The following is a 27,506-nucleotide window of genomic DNA, read 5'->3' on the forward strand; positions in this document are numbered from 1 at the left end:
TAGTTGCTTTGTACTGTTCGGTCTTCTCCGCTGGCCCCAAATATATTTCATCTAAATCTGGAAAAAGGCTTCTAATTAGAAAAAGAAAAATGACCTTATAGAAAATATTTTCAGGAACTCTTACATAGTGATATAGCATTACAATGTGTTTTCCTAATTAAATGCTAAGTATTGTAGTATAAATGATTATCTTAGAAAACAGAGTAATTAAAGAGAGGAAAAATAGTCATTATTTGGGTACCAAAAGATGGATGAGAATTGAAAAGCAGAAAGGAATCAAACCAGGAAAGCACTTCAGTTTAAGTAGTCAAGATGAGTGAGGATAAAACCAGAGTTTTAGGAATTTCGATGATTGGCACACTGATCACTAGAAGGTAGGCAACAGAGATGGAATCAGGAGAAATGTTCACTGATTCATTTATTCAAAAAACGCAGAGTTAGAAGTCTGTAATTGGTGTGAAGTGATGAGTGAAATTAGATGTTATTAGAATAATAGTTATAAACAATACAGTCTAAAAGATGAATTTGCAAATTCAAGAGAGAAAAGAGGCAAAGGTGAGTGGACAAATTTTCCTTTTAGAAAGAAATTTAGCTCTAGATCTCATAAAGCTTGTTCCCCGTTTCTACTTTATTTCCTTCATAAAAGTGCTTTACACACTATTACTAGGAATTTAACAGTTTTAAAGTAAATTCCTGAGCATGTATTTGTTGAAAATATTGTTCTAGTGAATGTTTTTTTTAATGATGCTAAAATTTACTTTTTTAAAGTTTTTCAAGATGGAAATAGCACTAATAGACTGCTTTTAGTAAAACGATTTTTTGGACCACGAGAAACCTATTTCTTGAGCAATTTTATTTTGAAATCACATTGTAACCTCAGCAACTATACTTTACATATGTGCAAATTTAAAAGCTTTCTATAGAGATCCCAGTGATTTGTAAAGAAAACTGACACTATTGTCAATAATTTTATATTTAGTCCATCTATATAACCTGCTCTCCAGAGCAGTAAATTCTAAGTTCTTGAGTGCTAAAATGGGATACTTGTAGTCTGCCTCAGTGTGTGGTGTTCACAGCTCTTGACTCCAGCAGAAGAAAATAGATCATGTAAGGGTGAAAAAACCATTTAAGATGCAATTTAAAAATAATATCCTAACAACATGGTCAGTTGAAAACATATTGGCTGTCTCTAAATGGGAGACAAGGTGTGAATAAACACTTCTCTGTCTCAAGTGCAAAGACAATTCACCTAAATGGTTTAGTTGGGTTATAAATTGTTAACATGTCTTTTTTTTTTTAACCAACACTAAGCAATAATTAACTGAGAGACATCATTGACTTCACAGCTATGTAATTTAGTTGTTATGTTTTTGTTTCTGAATACATATTGACAAGTTGTCACTGTTGAAAAAGCTCTTGGTGACATTCATTGTTTTTTTTTTTTTTTTGCTGTTGTGACATTCACCTCAATTATAAAATAGATTGTTCTTCTTTAGACACAATAGGTTTTTTTGTTAAATATTACTTACCTGTTTTCCATTTTTTATTCCTTCTTCATGTTAATTTACCATCTTTCTAATCAAATGAGAATAGACAAAATCCATCAGTTTTGTAGTATTTCCCTCATTACTTACTTTTAATGGGATAACTCCAAATGTTAAATATCATATAACTAAATGCCAAATAGAAGCACCACAAATGAGTACTCTGATTCTTCTTTTAAAAAATTTCCTTTGATTTCACAAAATAAACCTTTTTTATCCTCAAAATACTCCTTATGCCCCTGCTTTCATGACACTAGCTTTTACATGGTTTTGAATCAAAACAGTAAGTTTTCAGAATAGGATCCTAACAGGTAATGTTGTTCTTCACTCCGTTTTCAGGATGAGATGCATAAAGTCATTTTCCATCTCAATTTGAGACTCTGGCATCCATTCAGTCTGAAAATTTAGGAGTCCACTCACAGTATCCAGTCATAAGACAGGTACTGATGGGTTGTTTAAAAAATCTGCAATGATTTTCTAAACATTAGTCAGTCTTTCTTTATTTCCCAAATCAACTTTTTTTTTTTTTTTGAAGACTATCTTCTTACTGTTTTCCTGCCAAGGGTTTCTCACTTAACTAATCCATTCTCTTTTCCCCTCCAGTTATAGGTGTAAAATATAAGGTGGTTTTATATCATATTCCTGATTTAAAACATAAAAATCCCCATTTCTGTAGAAGCATTTCTTTTCTTTTCAATATAATTCAAGATTCATAAATTTGAAGAGAAGGTAATTATGGTTCCAACAATTGCATATTCTTTCTTCTGCCCTATGGAGAAATGACAGAGCTGCATGGATTTTAATTGTACATTATGTCTAGTAGATCACAATGAATAATCCACTGCCTTAGCTAGCTAGTCCATGTGTCTAATCACAATATGACTCGACTGCATTGGTCAACTTCTGATAAAATGTAAACAGAGAGCTGTGATTCCTGTGATTTTTTAGAAATCTTTTTTTAATCAGTGCATCATCAGTATTTAAGTTTGCCATGGATCTCTGTAGCTAATTATTTGCTAATAATTAGCACTCTTCTTGTTCTAATAAATACATACTTGTAAAGTTTTTGTTTTACTATTTTTGATACTTTCCAAATGTAGTTTTGTGAAATTGCTTTATTACCATTATGATTATTAATTTAGTCCTCATTCAGTTCTTTCATAACACTGAGTTCTTTTCACACTGGGCCATGAAAATCAGTAGATTCACTGTAAAATTCTTTCTCTTGCTTCAGTAAGTACTGGTTAAAATTGAGAATAGTTGGGCTATAAGCATAAATATCAAATAAGACACTTAATGTGTTAGCACCAACTTATTCTTCTTGTCTTATCCAAGCACCTGCATTATGTCAGCCAATGTGTAGTAAGAGCTGTTGAGACCATCCCTGTTCTTCAAATGTCACAGTTTGGTAGGAAAGATGGGCACTGAATGTTACAGCCATACTAGATTTGTTATATTTCTAAAATATTATCTATAATATATTCATTTTTCTCTGCCAAAGGCCATGCTTTTATTTCTCCTCTTTATCTTCTTCTTTATCCCTCCTTTGCCCATCCTTGTTTGAGATATTTCTTCTCCTTTAAATCCATAAAGATGCCAGATATGTCTCCCATGAATCCTATGTTTGGTCCCAGTTATTCTCTCATGGACGATCCCATAGTATTTGTTCAGCATCCTCTGTTGTGTTTCAGTTGTTTTAAGCGTATTTATTTATAAGTTCCATCTCATGGTTCTATTTTCTGTTGTCTAATCCTGCTGTTTATTGGTCTTCTTAGTCACTCCAATGGAACATTTTCTCATGTGTTAGAAATGTCATATTTTGAATTCATATTCATTGAGATTTGATATGGAGAAATTCTCTGCAGTCTAAGTTGACATCTTTTGAAAACAAGTTGATATTGTATCTACTCAAGCACTAGCCAAGGATTATTCTTTGTTATAAATATTTTTGTCATCTTTTTGTGCTGGTGAAGGGCAATTTTTTTCTAGCATACACTATATCTGTGATTGCTGTATTTACTGATATCGATTATATGCTGTGGCTAATTTCCAACTTCTCATCTTGAATTGGCCCATTAACCTCACTTTCTATGGGCCTGAAATTCCAGCTCCCAAGGGTACAAAGACTAACAGCATTCCTATTCTCCTTAAACTCTTGTTTAGTATCTAGTTTCAGTTCATTGCTTTACGAACCCCGAGGAATAATTCCTTCTGCTTACAAACTTAGGTATGCATCTAAAGAGGATTTTTATTATACTTCTGCATTTTTAGACTGGGAAAGTCTTTTAAAAAAATGTCAGATTCTTAAGAAATCTGTTTTCCTCTGAACTATGTGCATAAGATTGTACTTTGAAACCTCAATTTAATCACTTTTCAAATACTATTTGTAAAATAGAATAAATGTCCTTTTATACAAAGTCTATTTAAAATTTTGAGCAATAATTACATTTCTTCTCTGTATATAAAACTTAAGAATGTTTTAAATCCAAGCTCTGTAGATTATCATACATAATAAATATATCTAAAAATAATCTGCTAGTTTAGATAATGAATATAGTTCTAGGTCAGTTAGTCTAAAAAGATTTAAACTGGAATAAAACTAGAATATAAAAAAGAATGTTTTCTTGACATGCTTGCTAGAGGGACAAAATGAATACTTGGAGGAATAAAAAAAAAAAAAGAAATATTGTGAATTCTTTCCTTGTTCAACCAGCAGATGTCATGTTTGATTGTCAGAGTGTAAAATTATTATAAGGGTATTTCCTTAGTATTCCTGTGCACTTCTTACAAAATGAACGAATAAACCTTAAGTAGGATTGGCTCTGAAATCAGAGAAGAAATTTGGTGTTTTTTTTTTTTTTTATCTATTCTTAAGATACAGTTCTCAAATGAAATCAGAACGCATTTTTCTTTTGTAAAGTTTTTCCAAAAACGGTTTAGTACAAAGTATGATCTGAGACAGAAGCAAGCATATGTATATTTAATTATAACTATTAAAATTTATCATTATTATTTATTACTGATCAATATTATTTATGCACCGCCTAAAAACACTTTTTTCACCTTTAATTCTAAGGTGGTGTGATTATTCAACTAAAATAACATTTTCTCTCTTTTCTTTTAACTTCATGAATCAAAATCAAAATTTAATGGGTCCCTTTTTATTTGATTATTTATTTATATCAAGTTCCATATGACCATTTTTATTCAGTCCCTCAATTTGTCTGTCATATGAGACCTTGGAATAGATCATCTCTGAATTATTTTCTAATCTAGTGCTTCATGAAAAATTATTACATATATGTCACTCATAAGTAATGCAGATATATCAATGCAGATAAACATATTTTAAAAAAATACTTTGGAAAGCCCTTTGAATATCTGCAATTAAATATAAAGCTGGCAATGGAATTTTACACTAACATGTGATCTACTTGTAGTATTTAAATGAGGGTTCCATTGTAGCTTAATTCCTCATGACCTTGAAAATAGATCTTAATAAACATATTCATATTACTCATAGTCATTAGGATTTTTTTAAATTTTAGGGTCAAACTGCTTCAATAACCTTAAAATATTTATCCAGATAAACATTCAGTGCTTGAATTGTGGCAATTTGCAATTATGACATGAAGCCAATTACTTTTCTGGCAGTTAACAAAAATAAGGGTTAGACTACAGATAACATGAAATGGAATTTTAATTAAATATAATTTAAACTTTTTAAATAATACAATAAACAGTAGGCAAATGTTTCATAGTACCCTGTAGATTTGAGACCCAGAGGTTCCTTAATGACTGTCTTGTGGACAGTCACCCATCTCAGCCCTGCTAAATGGGTATTAGTTATTGACTACCGCTAGTGAAAAGGAGAATCATAGTCTATTGAGGCAAGGCATTCCATATTCAGAGAAGATTGGTAGAATATTTCTAAGTTAAAATATCTCTCCTTTTAATGGCCACTCACTGGTTTTCACCTTTTTTCATAGATACATTAAAATTTAGTCTGATTTTCTTTCTCTGTGATAGAGTTTCAATTCAGAAAATTCCATTGCCCATTTTTAAGTTTTTCTTCTTTCCATTTTAAATAGCTTCTCGTTGTGCCTCTACTCTTCCCTTGAGATAATACTCTGTTTGAAAGCATCATTTATTTTATTTAAAAGTGGTGTTTAGAATTAAATCTAGTACCTCTTGTGTTTCCCCCTTAGTTAAAAAACAAAAGCAACTCTCTCCCCTCCTCCCCACCAAAAAAAAAAACACATTGAGTCTCTTACCTCCTCAATTCAATCTAAACACTAGTCTCTAATGGCAACACTCTAGGTTACTCACTGAGGCAGATGGTTACTTCATTTAGAGGTTTCGAATGCTTATTTTGAATCATAATCCCTGGCTCTTTATCTAAGCTACTACAGCAGACACCTCCTCAATAACATTTTGAGAAATTTGGTCTTGAGTACAAGTTGTCAGTGATGTGCTGGATATTGATTCCTTCATTTAGTATACATATTTTTCTCTCATCTAGATTTTGCTCTTAAGTGTTGTGAACATGAACTTACGCTATCATTCAGTAATAAGTAAAACTATCATACAAGATGAAAGAAGTAATGAAAATAATATTAAGGCTCTTTTCTAGAGACTCCTATGCAAGATTCTTTGTATAGAGTTAATAATGCATTTTCAATTCAACTGAATGAATACTTATAGAACATTTTTTAGTGTACATAGTGTTGATATAGGAGACTTTTCCAAATGTTACAAAAATTCAGATATTTAATTCAATGTATTTATTTTTACAAGTAAACTTTTGAACCATTAAATTCAGTTCATCTGACTTTTTTTTTTTTGGTGATCCTCTCCAGGGTCAAAGAGACCATCACCTCCATTCTCAGTGTTCAAAATCCATCTTTTAACTGTCTGTTACAAATATTTTATGAATCAACTCTTCTGCAAACCCTAGGTGGTAGGTGACTATTGATGCAGAGATATGAAAAACGAGGTAAGCGCAGTCCTACATACAGGAATCCAGAAGGAGAAACAAGAAAGACATTTAATATTTAATCCAGAGTTCTAAAAACGAAAAACGCAGAAAAGATGGTGAATGAGGGATGGTAAATGCACAACGTTTTAGCTTATCATCTAGTAAGAATTGCAGAGCTCTTCAAAAAGTCTGAGAAAATGTCAGCAATCTCTGTAAGGATAGTGACGTGTCTCCTCATTTGTCGTTAACCCCAGTGCCTAGCACACTCCTTGGCGTTGGATAGGCTCTCACTAAATATTGTTTCAGTTAATATATTATTGGTAAAAATGGAAAATGTGAAAAAAATCTATATTTCACAGTATCAGGAAGTTGGGCTTATCATTCTAAATAGTCTGCACTTTTCAACTCAGCAATTTAAAAAAAACCAAGGTGTTTATATGTTAAATACACTGTATACACTTCACATATTCATAAAATCTAAATGAAAGTTTCTTTAGTATCGACCAAAATTCTTGTATTATTGTTTAGTTTGTGTTTGGTTAATTTCAAATATATTGACCAAGACATGGATAATATAAACGCACATTTTCATTTTCACTGATGTTTCATTTTTACTGAGTTGATAGACTCTACTTGCTGATGTACCTCTTTTAACTGCTAAGCTGCCAAATTTTTTTCTTTTCCTCTTGTTCACTGGTTATTTCACTTCAGGCCTCGGTGAGGGTCCTTATCTTCTCCCATAACTCTTAACCTTGGAATTTCCCTTGGTCGGACCTTAGTCGTCGTCTTTATCTACTTACGCTCTCTTGGTGATTTCCTTAGTCTTACGGCTTTAAATTTAAAATCTATCTACAAGCCTACAGATAACAAGGTTATATCTCCAACCCTGGCCTCTCCTGAATTCTGGATTAATATATCCCACTTGATATATCAATTTAGATCATGAAACTATTCAAAAGCAACTTTCTGACTTCCTCCTCCAAAATTTGTTCCTCCCATAGTTTTTCATCTCAGTTGATGGAAAGTCCATTTTCCAGTTGTGTAGGCCAAAAAATGTGTAGTCATCCTCAATTCTTCTCTTCCTGTCATATTGCTCATCCAGTCAACCAGCAAAATCATCTTGCATCTGTTCTCAAATTTCTCCAGAAAATCGGTTACATTTTAATTATATGACTTTCCAAATATAAGAATACTTATGCAACACATAGTAGAAAGGGGTAAAAGGGCCAAAAAGAATAAGTATGTTTAACTGTAATGTAATCATTCAAATTTAAGCACTCTTTCTGTTTTTAGGAAAGGCCTATGCTCCAGAATTCTATTATGATACCTACAATCCTGTGTGGCAGAACAGACACCGTGTTTATTCCTACAGTTTACAGTGGACACAAATGAACCCTGATGCAGTAGACCGGATTGTTGCATACCGCTTGGGTATCAGGCAGGTGAGAAATTTAATTGCTGTCTTTTATTTTCCCTTGTGGTCCTCTGTGAAGACTTTGTTACTATGATTTATTATGTTTTTCATCATTTTGCATGAATTCTCAAATGTTTTCCTATATCAAAATACTATTACTGTACATAGAACTGTTCCAAATTATTTACAAATCTTTGAAATTAATTTATGTATTTTCCACTATGACAGCAGACATAATAATATGACATCCTTCAAGCCTTCTGAAACCCTTCACCACTAGATGTGCTAGAAACTACATGGTGTAATTGCTATGAAAGAAATTTACTTAAGGTGTGCTCACACATACCTACACTGCCTAATTCTTTGTCATGTTTTGTAAGAAGTTAGAATTTTAGCTTTGAGAGGTTTAAAGAATATATAGGTTGTTTTAAGAGTTCATTCAATATGCCTGAAGAACAGAAATATTTAAGTAAAATAAGAAGAAACAATCCAGAATGATGCTTTCCTGAGGTTGCTGAAGATGATGGGTTATGTAACAATACTGCATCTTTTTCAAATGAACCACTGTTAAACTCAGTTATCCTTTGTTGGTGTAAATGATATTTTTGAAATTTAAATGTGTTTCTTTACCTTATTTCCTCCTACATAGTATATTATCTGGGATGGTAATTATTTCAGCATAACAAAATATTGTTGAAGATTTATCTGATTACCACATAAGCTATTAGCTCTCTCTCACAATTTTATATTATCCACAGATTTGTAAAGTGCATTTTCTACTTCCTTAACTAAATTACAGAATAGCACTTTAAGTTTGAAAGTTTGAGTTGAAAGGACAGTATTTGTTTGGAGAAAGGTTGATCAACCATCAACAATCTACTCAGCTGTATGGTCATAAAATCAATGCTTTTCTATCTTGTTCACAAAGTTGTTATAAATGACTATGTAAGAATGTTCTAATTATTATGTATAGTGAGTTGAATATTTTTACCCTACATGTCTAATAATCTAAAAGAAAACTTATTGGTGAATACATCTTGGCATTTGATAATCGCTGCTTTCTTGTTGTGTTCATAGGTAACTAGTATAGCAGACAGCAGATCATGCAGAAGCTTTTCTCTTATTTTCCCTTATTTACTTCAGCCTCTAAATGAGTCTGAGTAAATACCAAATCAAGAGTTTGTTCTACTTGTCCCAGTTTGATAATTTTCCTAGATACAGAAGATCTAAATAAAAAAGATTGGCAGTTCTTTCTTCCCAGCTGATGTAATTATACTGTTTTATTTTTCTTTTCTTAACACAGCTAATATTTTTAGATATTTCAGATTTGCAGTATCTGAAAGCATTCTTGCCTTTAGACACCTCATACTCATTTTCCAAGTCCTTACCACATGATTCGGTCATCCGCATTCATCTTTTATTACCTGTGTTTTGAAAAAACTATGAACCAAATACGAAATTGCTAAAATTAAACTGTTCTCTTTAGATGTCTTTCTTTTTTCTTGTTACAGATTTATTTGTAATGGTAGAGTCAGAATTTCATCTTTAGTTTCTGATTTTCTTCCTCAGTTATACTTCCTTAGAGTACCTGGGAGCCTGGCCGTCACTCCCTGTACATTGAAGGCTGCCCATTTTGAGTCTGCAGAATTTGCCCAACTCTGCTCACCATTCCGTTCTTTTACTGCAGCATTCCTCAAAACTTCTTGTTCCCAGTGTCTCCATGGCACATGCAAGTCACCTTCTCTAGAAGTCAAATTTAACAGAGAAATCGTTACCATCTGAGTCCTCTCCCTCAAATAGACTGAATTTAGCCGAATTAGACTTCTTCCTAAGAGGGATCTAACTAATTAAAGCCCTTCCTTCTTGTTCATGTCTTTGTACTCATTATTAATAAACTACCGTGTGTAATATTTTTTTTTACTAGGATTGCTATTCTATTTTCCAATAACAGTTTCTTTTATTTCTAAATTTTCCTTTCCTAACGAGAGCATCTGCTCTAAATACCCTCTTTATATTTCTTGAACATAAAACTAGTATATAACTGCCTAATAGGCAGTGACACACATTTCCAGTCACCGATAAATCCTTTTGAACAGATTAGATTATTTCCTCCTATTTTTCTACTTTAGAATGATATGTGTACCTATGCAGGTATGAATTTCCCCTCACTATCTTTTGCTAAAACTACAAATTTCAGCTTCCAATCCTCATCAATCTAGCCTTATCATTTTTAGCCTTATAACCTTGAGCAGATTTCTGGACATACCTAAGCCTAGATTCCTACCTAGTAAATTGAAGATAATGACCCCAATCAGGCAGCTGGAGTGTGGAGTGGACTATGTCACCCACGAATCCCAGGAGCCAGGTTGCCTTGTGCAGGGCACTTCTTGTGCAAACATGTGTGGCAGTTCTTACACCCATATGCCAGGGTTGTATGAGGATTAAAAAGGGGTACGTTTTAAGAGCTTTTAGTTTTATTTAATACACAGTATATCCTAGCCCTTACTATTACCACAAACCATGATCTTCACAAAATAATTTCTATACCTTTTTTCACTGTCTTATTTTTATTTCAAACCTATTGTTCTCCATAACATCCATTGTACTGATACATATTTTTCTCTTCCACCTTGAGTCTTAGTTTAAAGCCTTCTTGATCAGATCAGTAAGTCTGCTGCTAATGCTTTTTTCCAAATTTGTGAGATTTATGCTGTCTGTTAAAGGAAAGCATATTTCTGATGTTATAAAGCATGGTCCTGAAAACAATTCCTTTCTTTTACACAGTTTTTGAAACTAACTCTTTACTTGCCATAGAATTCTTTTCTGGGCTTCCTTGTTCTTAGGAGTTTCTATTGTATTTGGAAATAACTATCTTTTACTAAGGTGCTTTTATTTATAATCTTCTGTTTTAATTAGTAATTTTACTCAGATACTATACCTTGCCATGAGAGCTAAACTTTGATATATGTTTTGGGAGTGTCTGAACAAAGAGAAATGGCCCTGTGCTATTCTGCCAATGTGAATAGAATGGTGATGTTTGTGGAATAGAAAGAGCATGTACACACGTTTCTCTTTTGCCACTATCATATTCTTTATAGTTAAATCTTACGTCAAAAATCTTTACATGCAAAATGGCATAAGTAGACAACATTTCTTTCGAATGTCCTCTTATACACTAAAGTGGCCTCTTATACGGATTAGTGGGCAAAGCATTCTAGATACAATAAAATTGCTATAATTCTTTAAGAATATCCCTCGGTTTAATAACAGAAAACAAGAGAATGTAAAACAAAGTTATTTGTCTATATTATCTTAGAAAATTTAGATTCCTTCTTCCTCAGGTATGGTCATTTAGATATCAACATTGTTTTAAGACTCAATTGGATACCAGCATTTTAAAAAATCACTCTTGATTTCTGATCTGGTGATCATTGTAATAAAGATCGTATATAACATATACGTGGTCTTTTTCATCTCCCAGGTTATCTCAGAATCTTGAATCACTGAGTTTTTTAATGTAATCAACATAACTTGGATGATGTTTAAATAAACAATGTAAGGAATGTAACCTAAGCAATATAAGTTTAAAAATTAGATTTTTTTCTAATAATTAATATTTATGTCCTTGATTATGAGACTAAGTTTCTTCAAGGGATTATTAATAATTTGTTATATATTTTGTGATTTTGAAGTCTTATTTTAGCTGATATTTTGATTTTGAGCCTACCTATCTAAATAAATTTTTCTATCCATAAAATATCTAGGTCATATTTTGCAAAGTTCTTCCCCTTTTAATATCAAACATTGTCTTAATTATATAATGCATTTCTGTATTAGATGAAGTCTGAAAGACAATTTTGATCCATTATGACTAATGGCAAATTCATTTCAAAAGAGCCCTACTTTGTTCTTAATCCGGAAACTGTTGGAAACCTTATTACCTATTCTTAAATTAAGTGAGACTGTAAAAGTCACAGCTTTGCTATTAAACCCACAGGTGAATGGGACTGGTAAACTGAGCCCTGCATTCCTCCAGCTTTCTGGCAAAATTAGCTGACTCTTTTGGTTAACCTATATAGTTTGTATTTAAATATGATGAGAAAAATTATCTCAGAAAAAGTTTTATATACTTCACTTCATAGTTGCTGCATTGTATCCAGAAATAAAATCACTGGAATTCTGGAATCTCTGTTTTAAAGAACTTAAAAAGAGAACAGATATATCATGTGAAGTTAAGAAATTAATGTGTGGAAAAAATTTCCTTAATGTCCTTAAGTTATACTTCTTAGGCTCAGCTATGCAATTGTTTAATCTCCTTAGACAGCTACTAGCTTCCCAATTATTTGCTTCATTTGTTGCTTAACAAGAAAGAGAAAAAGGTTATTTGAATGTGTTTTCCTTGGTATCTAAGGAATTAAGAAACAAGCAAAACTTTTTCTAAGTTATCTGAATATACCAAACTCCATCTGACTCCATTTGAAACATACACAAGTATAGTTTCGATAATAAAGTTTTTTAGACTTTTATACGGGTTCCTCTTCATACTCTACCATACAGATGTACAGTGAATGTGACCTTTTGAACATCATCTTTAGAAAGTAGATATTTTACCGAATAAAATACCTTAATTGCACCTTTTTTGTCCTCTTAAGTCATGATATATTAAATTATTAGAATTATCTTATGCGTTTGCTCACTCAGGATGTCAATAAAACTTTGAGTAAATTAATCATGCATTAGTTTATAGATTTTGTTGAGAGAGATGTGTTGAGGAACAATTTGACATTTAATGCCAGTCCAGGGAATTCTGTGAAGAATTGCTACATAATAGGGATTCATTGTATACTACTAAATCATAAATAATATGATACATCATATAATTTGATCATATCATACATATATATTGAATGATATTTCAGTAGAGGCAAAGACCACAGTTAGGCATGTTTGAAGTAAGTTTGAGTAAGATTTAGATTAGAGTAGTGAAGGCAGAGAGGAAGAAAAATTGAAGTAACAGAATCTTGAAATAGGCAGAACTTGAATATTGATTTGGTTTTGAGAAACTATTTTTAAAAATAGAGTGACCTTGTATTCTCCGCCATTTACTTTACTCTCTTTAGTGAATGCTCTGGATAAAGTTGTTCATGTCCTCTTCATCATATAGATGAAGAGAGCAAGGGATACAGAAAAATGTAGAAGCCATTGTTCTAAATGATCTCTTTGGCTTTGGAAGAGAAGTAAACAACTATAAGCCAGTTAATAAAAAGTGAAGTTATTTCCATTTTCCAGTGGGGGGCACTGCACTTACCCTCTGTTTTCCTTCCTGTAATACTAACTGCACAATGTAACTATTAGGAGGAATGAATATGGTAAATTTGCCAGACCTGGATGAGCTGTGGACCTATAGTGCAGAAAGCTTTGTGAAATAAGAGTACTTTGTCTCGGAAAATTCCAGGTACTTTCTGCGGATTTTTCTGTCTATGGCCTTTTGTACAGATTTTATTTCATATAGTAATAACAGTTGAGAAAATTAATTAAAATTTTCCTTTTCCTTGACCCTGAATGTGTTGGAAAAAGAGCACCTCAAAGAGACTTTTGGAGTGAGAGAATATTAAATTACTGACAAAAATAAGATACTGAATCTAAGTTTGCAAGTATGCTCATATTTTCAATTGGATTTGTTAAGTTTGAGTCACAGTGAAATATAAAACAAACAAAGGTCCCTAGTTAAGAACATGTTACTAGTATTTGAGTGAACAGTCCCTCTGAATGTATAAATTGACAGGCCAGAAGCATTAGATATGAGAACTGAAGCCAACAAAAATGTAGAGATATAAATTTATTGTATGAAGATAGTAATGATAGAAGTTCCAGTGATAGAAAGAACTGAGAGGTAGAAAAATTTGCCAACGTCATGGAAACCAAGGGAAGAGTAAGTGAATGTGTGGTTGGAGTCAGGCATTTGTAATTTTAAACAAAAGTTTATAAGGTCAAAAACCCTAAATTATGAAAATATCAGTGACAAATCAGTGTTGCTCTTTTATTTAAGGTAATTAAGTTAAGGGGGGAATAGGGAAAAAACGTAGATGGGTTTAATATTATTCCAAGGTCAACTGATTACAAATTTAATTAAATTGAGCTGGACCTATCCTAGCTGTCCATTTGAATCAGTATTTTATTAAGAAGAGAAGACTGACTGATATATTTTCTTGGATGAAAGGACACTTCTTAAATGTGTCAATTATCTTTTACAGTCAATTAATACATGGTTATTATGGATTCCAAGACTTTGATACAAATCAAAGAAATGTTTTTCTCTCTCTCTTTATATATATATATATATATATATATATATATAAATATATACATACATATGTATATATATATACACACACACACACATACATACATGTATTCAGTATCTTAAATGTGTCTTAGAAAAAACTAGGAGCATAGAGTTTAATGGAAAGCAGTCATTCATTCAACTACTTTTAAGGAAAAAAATGATCAAAACTTGAAATGAAGAATGGAGTTTGGATTAACATTTTCTTTTTTTCCATGCTTCCACACTATGCAAGTTGTTTGAATACAGATTTATATATAGATTTATTGTCTGTATTTGTATTTTATGTACTGTACCTATTAATAAACTGAACACACTATTCTCTTTGTGTTCTTGCAGTGGTTCTCGAATTTGTATGTCCGAATTACTATAGGGCTTGTTAAAATAGTTGTTGGGGCCCCACTCCTAGTGTTTCTGATTTAGTGGGACTGGGGGGTGGCCCAAGAGTTTGTATATGTATCAAATTTCTATGTGATGCTGATTCATTAGTCCAGGGCTGCACTTTAAGAACCACTGTTTTTTATTCTCATGCTATCATGAAGGTCCTAAGCTCAGATTCCATTTTTATCTTTTGCCTTTTCCTTATAATAACATTCCTACATATCTCAATTTGAAAATAGTACTATAAATATTGTTTCATGCCCAGAGCTTATCATATGATGTTCAATACCATTTGTGGGATAAATTAATATGAAATTTACATGTTATCTTGGGTAACTATTGAGTCCTAAACATCCTCTTGTGATTCTGAACTGATGCATTTCCAAGACTAGTGATTGTTAAATATTGTCAGTCCACTGATGAGTTTCAAGATTTGCCCAGCTAACCCAAATGCAATATTTTCTTTAGTTCTGGGAAAGATATACACCTTTCCTATTGCATAATGAATAGACACCAAAGTTAATACAAAAGAGTTAGAAAATTTCAACACACCTATTAATGAGTTATTAAAAGTTATTTAATTTCACAAACCTAGTAATGAGGTATTACAAGTTACTTAATCATAACATCTGTGACCTGAAGTTTGTATTTGGTAAAACGCCCGATGACTCAGTGCGTTAAAAAGGAGAGTGACTCACTGAAAGCTGTTGCAACTCCTAAGAGATCAATCCCTTGAATTTCAAGACTGAATGATTATCAGAGTTGTCTTGAATTGATAGCTATTTCCTATTGCTTCATTTTTAATTATAAATTACTATTAGTTTAGCTTTATCATTTTCAGTTATATTTCTTTAAGTTTCTTAAGTTTTCTTAAATATGGAGTCATATATATTTTTACACTACTTTTATACCAAAAAACCTGCCTACCTCCAAAAGTTAAAATAAAATGGGTGGACCATATTTACCTCTGAATAATAAATATGGAACATGACAAATTTCATTAAAATTACATAATAATTACTGCTATATAAAGCCTGATAATGGGTTTTTAGGTTTTCCAAATTTCTAGTCTCTGTTTTAAAAAGATCAAACAAGAAATGCAAAATATAAAGTGTTTAAGTTGCTTTAATGGCCGTCAAGTTATGGACACCTTTTCTGAAAAGATGGAAGCAAGAAGTTAGGTAGAAATTTGAAGGTGTAACTTGAATATCATAGGCACTACCCAGTCAAATAGCTTTTCTTAAGCATATGTATCCTACAATTTGACACTGTTTTAGGTACTTTACACATATTACCATATTTAATTGTTAAAACAACACAATGAGGTAGATATTATTATTTCTATTTTAAGTATGTAGAAATCATGGGATTAAGTAACTCACCCACGTTTACAGAGTTAAATCAAAGATGAAGCTGGGATTTGAACCCAAGACAAATGTCAGCCGAGGCTTGTGCCTTTTTCTTAACTTTTTTTTTTCTGTTTCTCCTTTTCCTCCCCCTCCTTCTTCTCCTTTATCTTCTAATGGTAGTTTATACCTTGTTTTCCCATCTCTTGCAGTAATTTCCTTTGACATTTTCTCTTTTTGTATTAACTTTAGTTGCTATTCATGTTTAAATTGTGTATATATTTACATATCTATGCCCACATGGTTGAATATTTTCATTCCTTTAATTTCTTCTTTATTAGAGGATATATCTGCTCTTCCACTCACAATTTTATACAAGAATTTCTGCTTCTAGGAAACTTTTCCTCAATTTGTTATTTATAAATTGTTCAGTTAAGGTAGGATATTAGTGCCTTTTTCTAATGGTAAATGAGGAAAAAATAAAACAACTGTCTGGCCTCAGAAGAAATAGAAATATAAATTAGGAAAATATTCCAGAATATTTTCTAAATATATATCTTATTACATAAACTTCTAAATGTATTACTAAACATCGAAAAATCCTGTGAAACTAGTATTATCACTTTTGCTTAGGTGCACAAATAATCTTATAAACCACGTTCTGCAGATAGTGTTCTTAGTGGACTGGTATATTAACCTTATATGTCTAATTCAAAAAGCTCTTATTCTTAGCTTGTATACTTCAGTGCTACAAAACTCTATGTAATTCTTTGAATTATGAAAATATAAAGAGATGGCATTTGATTGGAGATAAGATTGGACAAGCATGAAGAACTGTAGATGTCTACTCACCTCTCATTGCTCCCACTACAGGAAAATAAAATTAGCTATAAATTAAGAATACCAATGGAAGAATAGCAGATTGCTTTGCCTTGAATTAATGAGACTGGACCAAATGGGGTTAGGCTTCATTTTAAATGAATGCTTAAATCCATATTCTGTATTTCATGTGAATGTATAAAGAAGTCACTAATAAGAATTATTTTATGTAATCAACAAAATATGTACTAAGCTCAGGTTATATATGAAGGACTTTGCTGAACATTTGAGTTGCTAAAAGGACAGAGATGGAAGCATAGTTCTTACCCTCAGGGAGCTGAAGACCTATAGGGAGGAAAGATAACTAAGCAGGGCATTACAGTGTAGTTGGACAGGGATGATAATAGGTATGGACATAAAGAGCACTGGAGGGGAACCGAACGCCAAAGTTTATGAGGTGTGAGAAGAAGTTCGCCACTTCAAGGGAGATGGAAGAAGTCCACATGTGCCTAGATACAAAGATGGTGTGGTTAAGTTTAGAGAACTGAAAATAATGCGGTACTTCCAGACCATAGTTCAGAAGAGAAGGTTGTTATATCGCTGGAGATATAAGGGACCAGGATCATGAAGGGCCAAATGAAGTGTTTCAGAGAAGTTGGACTTTACCTTGAAAGAAGTGGGAAGGCACAGAGAGAGCCAAAACAGAGGAAGCAAATGATCACTATTGTGGTACAAAATTAGTAGGGGACAGCATAGAGTAAAAGCTGTTGTTTTATTTCAAATGGAATAAAACAACCTGAATCAGTACTGCTGTTTTAGTGATGGGAGGGTAATTTATGTGGCAAAATCAAGAGGATGTGATGATTAAATGTAGGTTGGGGGAAAAAAGGAAGCTAGAAGGCAGAGATTAAGAAAAATATTCACTGCTTATGTGCTTGCTGTCTTTCAAAAATCTTATGTCAAAACATGTTAATATTTGTATATGTTTAGAAAATATTCTTGAATATGATTGTTTATATTAAGTGGAAAATTGTTATTGAGATGAATTTAGACACATTCAATGGAATGTTTTCAAGAAAATATTAAATGATAAAATTTTCAAACAAAATCTGAAGGAAGCCTCATGTTATAATGAAAAATATTTTAATGTACTAATGTATCTATGTAATTCTTTTTTATATCCTAAAAAGATCTTAAGCTGAAATTTATTCTTGGAAATACATGTTTTAGTAAAACAACACAATAAAAACATTTATAGAAGTTTCCCTATAATAAGCAACTTTTCTGCTTAGATAAGTTAATTTTGAACATACATGTGTTTATTCTTATGGTATAAGATACTGCAATAATAGGTTCTAAATTTAATGACAAAAGAAACCTAGAATCATTTTTAAAAGAACAGCATCACTTAAAACAGTTTTTTTTCCTTTATATTGCCTCCTCTATAACTTTTGTGTTATCCTTTCCTTAGGAGGTATCCCTGTGTCCCCACAAATATTGGTACACTAGGTCAAACGCTTTTATATAGTGATATGGGATGATCTTTACAATATCAATTGCTGTTAGTAGGGAGCATGTCGAAGCATGCACCAGCTCATAAACCTTCCTCTTGGAAAGAGCACATATCACTTCTGTTCATATTTCTTTGACAAAGTAAGCCCTATGACTTAATCTGAGGACAACAGGACAAAGCAGTGCTATCCTTATGTACCTGCAAGGAATAAAAGAATCAAATATGTTTGAAGAGCTCAAATTACTAGCCAGATCTGCCTTTCTGATTGAAATTATTAATAATTATTAATTAAGTATTAATTAATTATTATTAATAATACCATATGATTTTCTACCATATGATAACTTCCAAATGACTTATTTCTACCTCAGAAAGTTTACTTCCAAAGTACTAAAAGAATAAAGACTTGATTTGAAGTCATACTATTTATTTCAAATAATGAAGTGTAAAGAACTCAAAGGGGCTCAATAAATGTCTTTTGAGTGACTGAGTCAATAAATGATAAATGAAATATAGATATGATCTATGTAAAAGAATAAAATCTGACACATGCTTCTATAAATAATCAGAGCTCTAATGCTCTTTGATTCTTCTTATGTGATTAGATGTTACATACTTTAATATGTGCATGGGATAAGAAATAAACCATATAGAAAAAGTTCATGATCTCATGGAGCTTATATTCTGGTAAATAGCAGACAAAAAAAGAAAATAAATGAATAGGTAGAATGATTTCAGAAAATGATTAATGCTATGCAACAAATTAAAGCAGAGATAGAGTAAAAACTGTTGTCATTAAAATTTATTCTATGTTCAGAAAATCTCATGAAAATTTGAGAAGAAGGTAAAAGTCTTGTCTTTACTTTTCCCACATATTCATCACTTTGAGACAATTTTAAAACCATGTTCATAGGAGGTGGACTTATAGTTCAATCTAGGGGAAAGAAGGAATCTAATTTTGAGTAATTGAGTATATTAGCTAAAATGAAGCAACAATAACTTCTCCCATATTCATTTGCCATTTTAGTTATTCTTAAAAACTAAATGAGGTGAGGTAAATGATCCAAAAATTCAATGTCTACCTTAATAACCATTAATTATATTCAGGAATAAGAAACAAGTCCGCATTGGAATATGATTTAAATCTATATACTTTGAAGACATATTGTGACTAGTTGGTATGTAAAAGCCTATTAACAATTTGTAGACAGGGCATTTGCCTGAGAATCAATTGCCAACCAAGAGGACCATGTGAGGTTCCAAATGGCACACTTGCGGGGACAAGAACTCCTGCTTTTAAAGGGTTGGACTCCTAATGCTTCAATCATAACTGCGTTCCCTTGCTTATTGAAATGCTTATTTTGAATTTTGCATTTCAATAATCACAATTTTTAATTGGGAGAAAATGAGTTTAAATAGCTCCAAAAAAACTGACCAGAGGTTAAAGTGTCAAGATGCTGACAAAAGATTAAACTGAGATAGGAAGAGTAGCCCAAGGAGCACACATAATATGAAGAAATCACGCACTAGAGCGTTAGCCAGCCTCCCGCCCCACCACTGCTCTCTCCACTGCTATGTTTTTTTAAAACCTTTACCTTCTGAAATTCCAGATGAGGTTTTTAGTGCTCTGGATTTTTAGCTTACATTTTTAAAATGAGCACCAGGAATCATAATGTTAAGGATCATTTTGGTTTTATTGCTATCAAGTGGTTAGATGGTATCTGTTGGCTTTATTTTATATTTGGTTTTACTGCTGAGTGCATGATGATAACACGTGGGGGTTGTTTGCGGGGCCTTATACCAGTGTAGCATGATGTTGCCTGCAACTCTTCCTGCTGCCTTTGATTGACACCTAATAGCCTACTGCTGAGGACAAAAATGTCCCTCCCACTCTGTACTAATGGGAAGACAGAAACAGCCCTAACAATACACTCAGGAAAGCTACTTACCTTTTTATTTAGGAAGTACATAAATAAACAGCTTTCAGGTATTACGATTTCAGGTAGTAAAAACGTGGGTTTTTTGGATCAAAGTAATGCAGTAAAAAGTGCTATTGGTACTATATGAAATAGTGTCGTCAGATGTGGATAAAGTGACGGTTCCTGTGGCCAGGATTCTCACCTGACCGTGGTTGACTAGCTCACTGCACACCTGTGGACAATACATGATTGTTGACTCTATATAAAGAGTTCTGCCTAGTGCTCTGGGTGACACAGTGGCACAGCTGCAAGGCTGCAGGAGAGCAGGGACAATACTGGAGTGGTGGCAGAGCTGAGGACAGAGACTGTGATGGCTTCAGGGGTAAAGAGACCCAGAGAAAGAGACTGGCTTTCTGCATGCAGACTCGCTCTGAGTGGACAGGATTCTAGTCGATTGACCTGCCACCTTGGGAATAAAGTTGGATATAACTCTTTCACCCCAAGAACATTCCATTGTCATTTCTTTGTTCTCATTGAACCCATAGTGAACCTGTCTGGGACTGGAATCCATTGGCAAGATATCAGGGTACCCCTTTCTTAGGAGTTGACTTTTGAGCAGAGATGAATGATATCAAGAATATCAGCCACAAAATAATTGAGTTAAGACATGAAAGCAGCACATATGTGTATTACAGGAAATTAAAATGCATAAATTATGTATTATTTTTACATTTAGTTTTGTAGGCACTATATCTTCAAATTTCTATTAGGCAAATAAAGTAGTCTATTAAAAGAAACAAAGGAGATCCAAATTTTAAAACTTTAGTGTGACTCTGATCATATAAAAAATACAAAGGCCAACAGATGAGAACTGGGCATTTTGTTAATTAGAAGTGTGATTAACAGCTGTTCCTCATGTTGTTAGGATGAGAAGGTTATCAGGACAGGTTATATAGGAGATGGAAATGTAGAGTGCACACTTGATTTGTTAGAAATTAAGACAAGGAAGTAACTTAGTTTGTAATTGGAATTGCTCAGTGTGAAACAGTTAGTAATTAATCTGGGTGCTGGGCTCGAGTTTTCATTAGCTACTTGTCAGTAAATCTAAGTAATAGCACAACATTTTGTGAGGATGGGCAAAATGCCTTCCTTTCAATCCCAAAAGTAAGATGTATCTTTCTACTGTGTAATTGACTCAATACTTATACATGAATTCAATAAATACTAGTCAGGACCGTGTGAATATTAACAGTGACTCAAAGAGAAGTTGTTCCCTTCGTGGAGTTGCATTATAGAGGATAAACTAACCCATTGTCAGTTACAGAGAGCAATGAATGCTAGCTAACAAATATACAGCAAGTATATATACTGTAATATCAAACCTAGAAGAGTGAAATCTCACCAGATGCTAAGCAAAAGATGTGCCCACAAAGCAATATTCTTTTGTCATTTGCATTTGTACTAAAAAGGGCCATGATAGGTTTCATACTACAAAATACGACAATGGTAAGGCTCCACTTTCCTATCAATATCCAGATTTATCCAACATTTACTAAGCATATGCTTTATCTCTTAGAAAATAAAAATATAAGTATCTTTGGCCTCAATTATTATTTCATTTTTTAAATATCCAGAGGATTATAAATTTATGGACACATAGTAAGCATTTGGAAAATATTATGTTATTATTAGTTTAAAGAAAGACTTACCTCATTTTAAAATAAGTAAATTTAAGGTATCATTTTAGGAAAACAAATTGTCTTGACAGATAAACAAATGAGACCTTCTCAAAGGCAAAAATTACGTTGTCCCTTTCTGAACTACACCTTCCCTTCCAAATGATTATTCTATAATGCAGTATTGAGCCTATGCTGTAAGACCTATACTAAATCTACAATATTAGTCAATTACAGATGCCCTTTTTATAGAATGACCTTAATGTGCCATTATGTGAAGAAAAGTTTTATGGATTCTACCAATGTAACTTAAAAAAAATTTTATTTATACATCTGTACATATTTTCAGTGCCCATTATATAACTGTTGACTGCCAGCAATTTACACTTCTTATTTCTATAACCACCAGACAAGTGGTTGGTTAAAGAGGAAATTTTATTTTGTTTTGTTTTATTTTGTTTTAGTTATCCAATTTTTAAAGAATTCACTAGCATGACTTTTTTTCTCTTTGTCATCATGAATTGAATCTCATGCTTATAAGTGCTTCATTTTTGTCTGTCATTAGCTGATCAGTTGTATTGTTAAAAGCAAATAACAATAAAGTGATTGTGGGTTACTCTATTTTAGTACCATTTTGTATAACCAGATTAATTTTGATAAACCAGAAAACTTGATAAATTTTAATGTTTCAGAAGTATTAAGCACTCCTGTGTTTCAACTTTCTTAAATTTACTTCTAATTTATGTGTGGTTAAGTGTACATGTGGATAATGACACAAAGTGGTATCAATAATTATGTGTGAGATTTTGAGGTTTGCATACCTCAAAAGAATATAAATAAAAGTATAAAGTGAAATTTGAAAACAGTACATTTGCCAAGTGAAAAACATGAGACTTGGTTTCATTTGTGCTCCTGCAAAGGTTAGTATTCAATATTTTGGCATGGATTTCAAGAAGTTCCACCTGCTCTAAAAACAGCTTTCACAATTTTGAGATTGCACTACTGGGAATTGTTTTGAATATATGAAATCTCTTGTCATTATTAGTCTTTTGCATAAATTGAGTCCTCTAGAGAAGGTGCAATCTTGGACTTTATATCTAAGTTAAAGACTTAGCAACTTATCTCATAATAACTTAATGGATAGTGGTCTTATGAGAGTGAAATGAGATGAAGGATAATCATTTAGGTGTAGTAAAGAGTTTCTAGGAGATTAAAAATTTTGCCAAATCATCTGTTTTGCATAGGGTTATCCCCACCTGCTCCATTAATTTTGTTTTATTGGAGCTGTGACTTCTACATGCCTTCTCATAGCTGCAGAGATCACATTTATTTCCAGTGGTCCCACATAGACTACCATGCCAATACCACCTTAGAGACTAGGCTATAGGCTTCCAGAGGTGCAAGTGCGAATATTCTAAGAACTAAAGATATTGAGACTAAGAAGTTGCATGTATTGAAGGAGAACTCACTAGAGTCCAGAGTTTCTAGTGAAGTTTTAATCTAAAGAGTTTAAATATTTTTTAAGAATGATTTTATGTTATTCATTATTTATGGACCCTTAATTCTTTAAGAGAACACATGCTGATGTGAACACTAAAACATGTTAGCTTGTGTATTACAGACATGAATAGATCAGGGATGAATTTTCTCAGATATTCTTAGTGTATTTGGACACTCATCAATCAATATTTCTATTTTGGGGTTGCTCATCTGAGAACTGTATTAGGCTCAACAAAGCCCTTAGTCTGCCTCACTGGGGCTCTGGATGTCTATATATTCTTTTATGGGTTAGATCCAATATCTAAAGTCACTTATTAATGCCAGTGTCAATAATAGCAATACTGTGATTTTTAATAAAATGTTCAAAGAAAATAATTCTTACAAATTTTTATTTTTTATCAAATGTGTATTTTGAAACCACCCTCATTTAAAAAGTGATTCTAATGGACTCCACATTGCTTAAAATCTGATTCTTCCTCTTTAGTTAATATAAAATTATTTTATAATGTGGTCTAGACTTGACATTTCTAATTCAATGAACACAAAAAAAAGAGCAACAAGAAATTGCTATATTTAAAGGTATTTAATATCATTTCAACTTCAAAAAACTATTGCTTAAGAACCAGACCATCATAATAAATAAACAAGTAATACTCAGTTAATGAGCAAAACAACCCAAGGTATAGTAGGAACTTTTTGTAGTAGAATGAGAAGAGCATTCCAATATGCCACATAATACGAGTACTGTGATAGGCATATATATTAGACTAACAATAAGTTAAACTAATTTTGTTGAAAATAAGCAAATTATATTAGCTATCTGCACAGTGGCTCTGTAATGGAGAAGAGGAAGGGAAATACTCTCTTTGATTAGGAACAGAATAAAGTTCTTCCAGGTCAAGTACAGATTTAGACACTGGTCAAGATTAGAAAATAAATTTTCTGAAGCATCAAAATAAAATATATTGTTTTGGAGTAGTAAAAAGTCAAGTCATATAACCAACTATCACTTTTATCTGTAAAAGCTACACTAGCTAACTGTGACCTAACACTGTACTTAAAATAATGTATTACCTGACATAAAAAATATATATGTAATTTTCATATTCTGGTGAGATCTATTTAAAAAAGAAAATAGGGTTTACAACCAAAAAGAAAAACACTGGTTAGTCTGCATTTTTTAGCCAGATCTGGGGCTCCTCAGTGCCTTGGAGATTGCAGCAAATGAAGTGTTGTCATACAAAGTAATGCAGATCTTGAGAAAATGCATCTGTTCTCTACTTGAAAATGCTAGATAGCATTACCTTGAACATAAAGCAGATTCTCAGCCATTATTAGTTGATAGCATGGGAATATTATGGCCATAAGAAGCAATAAATGTAGACATATAGTGTGAAGAAACTCTTCTTGTAACTTGTATTATATACATTCTTCATCAATACAATGGCATGCCTACTTTGGTGCAGTGGCTTTACGAAGAAAAAAAACTCGATTGTAGAAAAATTCCTTTCAGCACAGTAAGTACCTCATATTTTGGATGAAGATAGTTTACTTTTCTCCAACCATTATAACTTCTGTGCATTCAAACATATGGTAGAAAAGTATAAAACTATGTATGGGAAAGACAATAAAATACATCCCGTATATAGTTCTCCTGTGCAGTAGAGAAGGAAGGAAATATATCTGAAAAATTATAGAACCTAGAGTTCCATAAATCTGTAAAGTTCTGTCTCTTTTTAAAAGAGATCTGAGAAAAATATGACATATATATTGCATTCATTTTATGGATAATATGTAAGTTACTTACATATTCTCTCTAGTTTCAGCAACTTAACATTTTGCACAGCTTTAAAACTTTTTAAACTAAAATGCTTGTGTGGTTCATATGTTTGGTTTTGTTGTTACACAGTCAAATGAACTTCATAAACTTAGCAAACATTCAGCTAGCTCAATTATTAATACAAAGGAAAAGCTAATAATAGATCATAATATGGTGTTAATAGTGCATGTCATCACAGAATTAGATATCCACAATGTGCAATTATTCATCAATTTCAGTGCTACACTGGATTTTAAAGACTACCTATACATTACTGCTGAAGAAACTGCAGCCTTCACATTTCTTGATGTGCACAAATGCACAGCTAATAGGTATAAAGATAGAAATAGGAACCAAGCAACCAGACAGGAATTCAATCTTTAACCATCCTGCAGCCTTTTGTTTTTAAGACATTTCAAATCAATTGAATGCCTTTTCTCTCCTAAATCTTTGTTTAACAAATTGTTAGGTTATACCCTTAGGCTTTTATGATAAAATTCTAGTAATATGTGAGCTACATTGCAGCTTCAGAAACTATCATTTTTTTAATAACAATGAAAAAAGAGCAAATGCAACAAATAGTCTCACTTGAAATAGAAGAAAAAACAATAAAAGAAAACTTTATGCTCCCTTGAGTCTAGGAAGCTTAATGTGAGGTCATGAGTATACAGTAGTACTGCAAAATCTAGCATAGGTGCTAATAAATTACATTTTAAATAATGCAGAATTTATCTTTTCACTGTAATTTTAGTGAGATGCTTTGTTTATTAGCTAACTTTGATGATTTATCTTATTGCACTTGTTGCTCTTTGACATATTGAATCCTTAATTATTATTACTGTTTGGTGTTTTTCCCCACAATTAAAATGTTAGTTTTGTGAGAACTGGGCATTTTTCTTTTATTAGTAATATTATTTAAACATTTTGCTGCTCATTCCTCATATCTAGATAAGGGATGCTATATATCTCAACCTAGTTAATTGCCTGACATAAAGTAGGCACTGAGTAAAATGTTTATAATAAATTCATGACAGCATACCATAAAAATTCCACTAATTGTCACTAACAGGATATTGAGAAGTATGGCCATAGTTCTTTGATTGAGTTTGGTGTGCCAAGATGGCCCAGAGAAAGCCAACTTTGTCCACAAGCTGGATCATTAAGAGAAAGGAAAGGTGAGAGCATGGCTTTCTGAAGTGGCTGGGAGAACTAGAGACAACTACAGATTGATGAAACAGAATTTATAATGGCATGGAAATATGAAATAAGAGATTTTGGTATATTTTATTTATTGTGGTGTTCCCAATACCAAGAACTACGTTTACCATGCAGTCAGTATTTACTGAATAAATGAGTGAATACATGTACAGTGATTTTAGCTGGACATTAATTCTAAGTTTGATTCTGTTTTCCTTACAGTTAGAAAATATTACTTCATTGTCTTTTGTATGCACTTAGGCTATTGAGAAGCATAATGCCAATCTGATTTTTAACCTTTTGTTGTTGAATAATCCCTGCTTGCTGGAAGCTTCCAATATTTTCTTTTTCTTTGATATTCTTAAATCTTATTATAATAAGTTAAAGTGTGTGTAGTATATGTGTCTTTTTTGCCACCCTTATGTGTACCTTTAATATTTTTATAATATTTTCAATATGAAATCATTTAAAAAATTTTTTTGAACTTTCACTTTGAAACAACTATAAATTTATGAAAACTTGCAAAGATATGTACAGGGAAATTCCATGTACCACTCCTCCAGCCCATTCCTAAGCCAAAATCCCACACAAACAGAATATACCATCAAAACCAAGAAGTTGATACTGGTACAACCCATTGAGTTTAACCAGAATTCGTCGGTTACAGAGACACTGACTCTCAAAGGAACTTCTTTCAGTCTTGCTCTGGAAATGCTCTTCGTGTGTAATCATTTTCTCAGGGAAAGAATGGGGAGGAAAGAAAATACTCAAGCTATCATCTGCCTCCACTGTTGTTTTACATTCCCAATCTTTTACTTGGTATGATTGATTTTTGGTATCTCAGCAGAAAAAGCCTGAGTAATGGATCAAAAGATCAATGATGGGGTCGAGGGAGAAAAATGATGTATTAACCTATCTTCTCTGTGTGACACCATCAGTTTTCCATTAGGATCTGCAGTTTTCCCCTCAGGTCCATCAGTCTCTCATGCATTCAATGGTGCCTTTAGGTTGGGGATGGACAAAATTCCTGTTAGATTTCCTTTTTATTGAGAACTTC

The 27,506-nt window shown here is 32.4% G+C and overlaps 1 protein-coding gene across 1 annotated transcript in view; it reads left to right on the forward strand.

The window, feature by feature from the left end:
- MDGA2 (MAM domain containing glycosylphosphatidylinositol anchor 2) overlaps positions 1-27,506 on the forward strand; it is an 862,553-nt gene that overhangs the window by 767,786 nt on the left and 67,261 nt on the right. The window contains exon 10 of the mRNA XM_037016589.2: positions 7,816-7,964. Within this exon, the coding sequence (XP_036872484.2) occupies positions 7,816-7,964 (149 nt within the window). The remainder of the gene's footprint in view (positions 1-7,815; positions 7,965-27,506) is intronic.

This window comes from Manis javanica, chromosome 8 (assembly GCF_040802235.1).
Source record: "Manis javanica isolate MJ-LG chromosome 8, MJ_LKY, whole genome shotgun sequence".
NCBI lineage: Eukaryota > Metazoa > Chordata > Mammalia > Pholidota > Manidae > Manis > Manis javanica.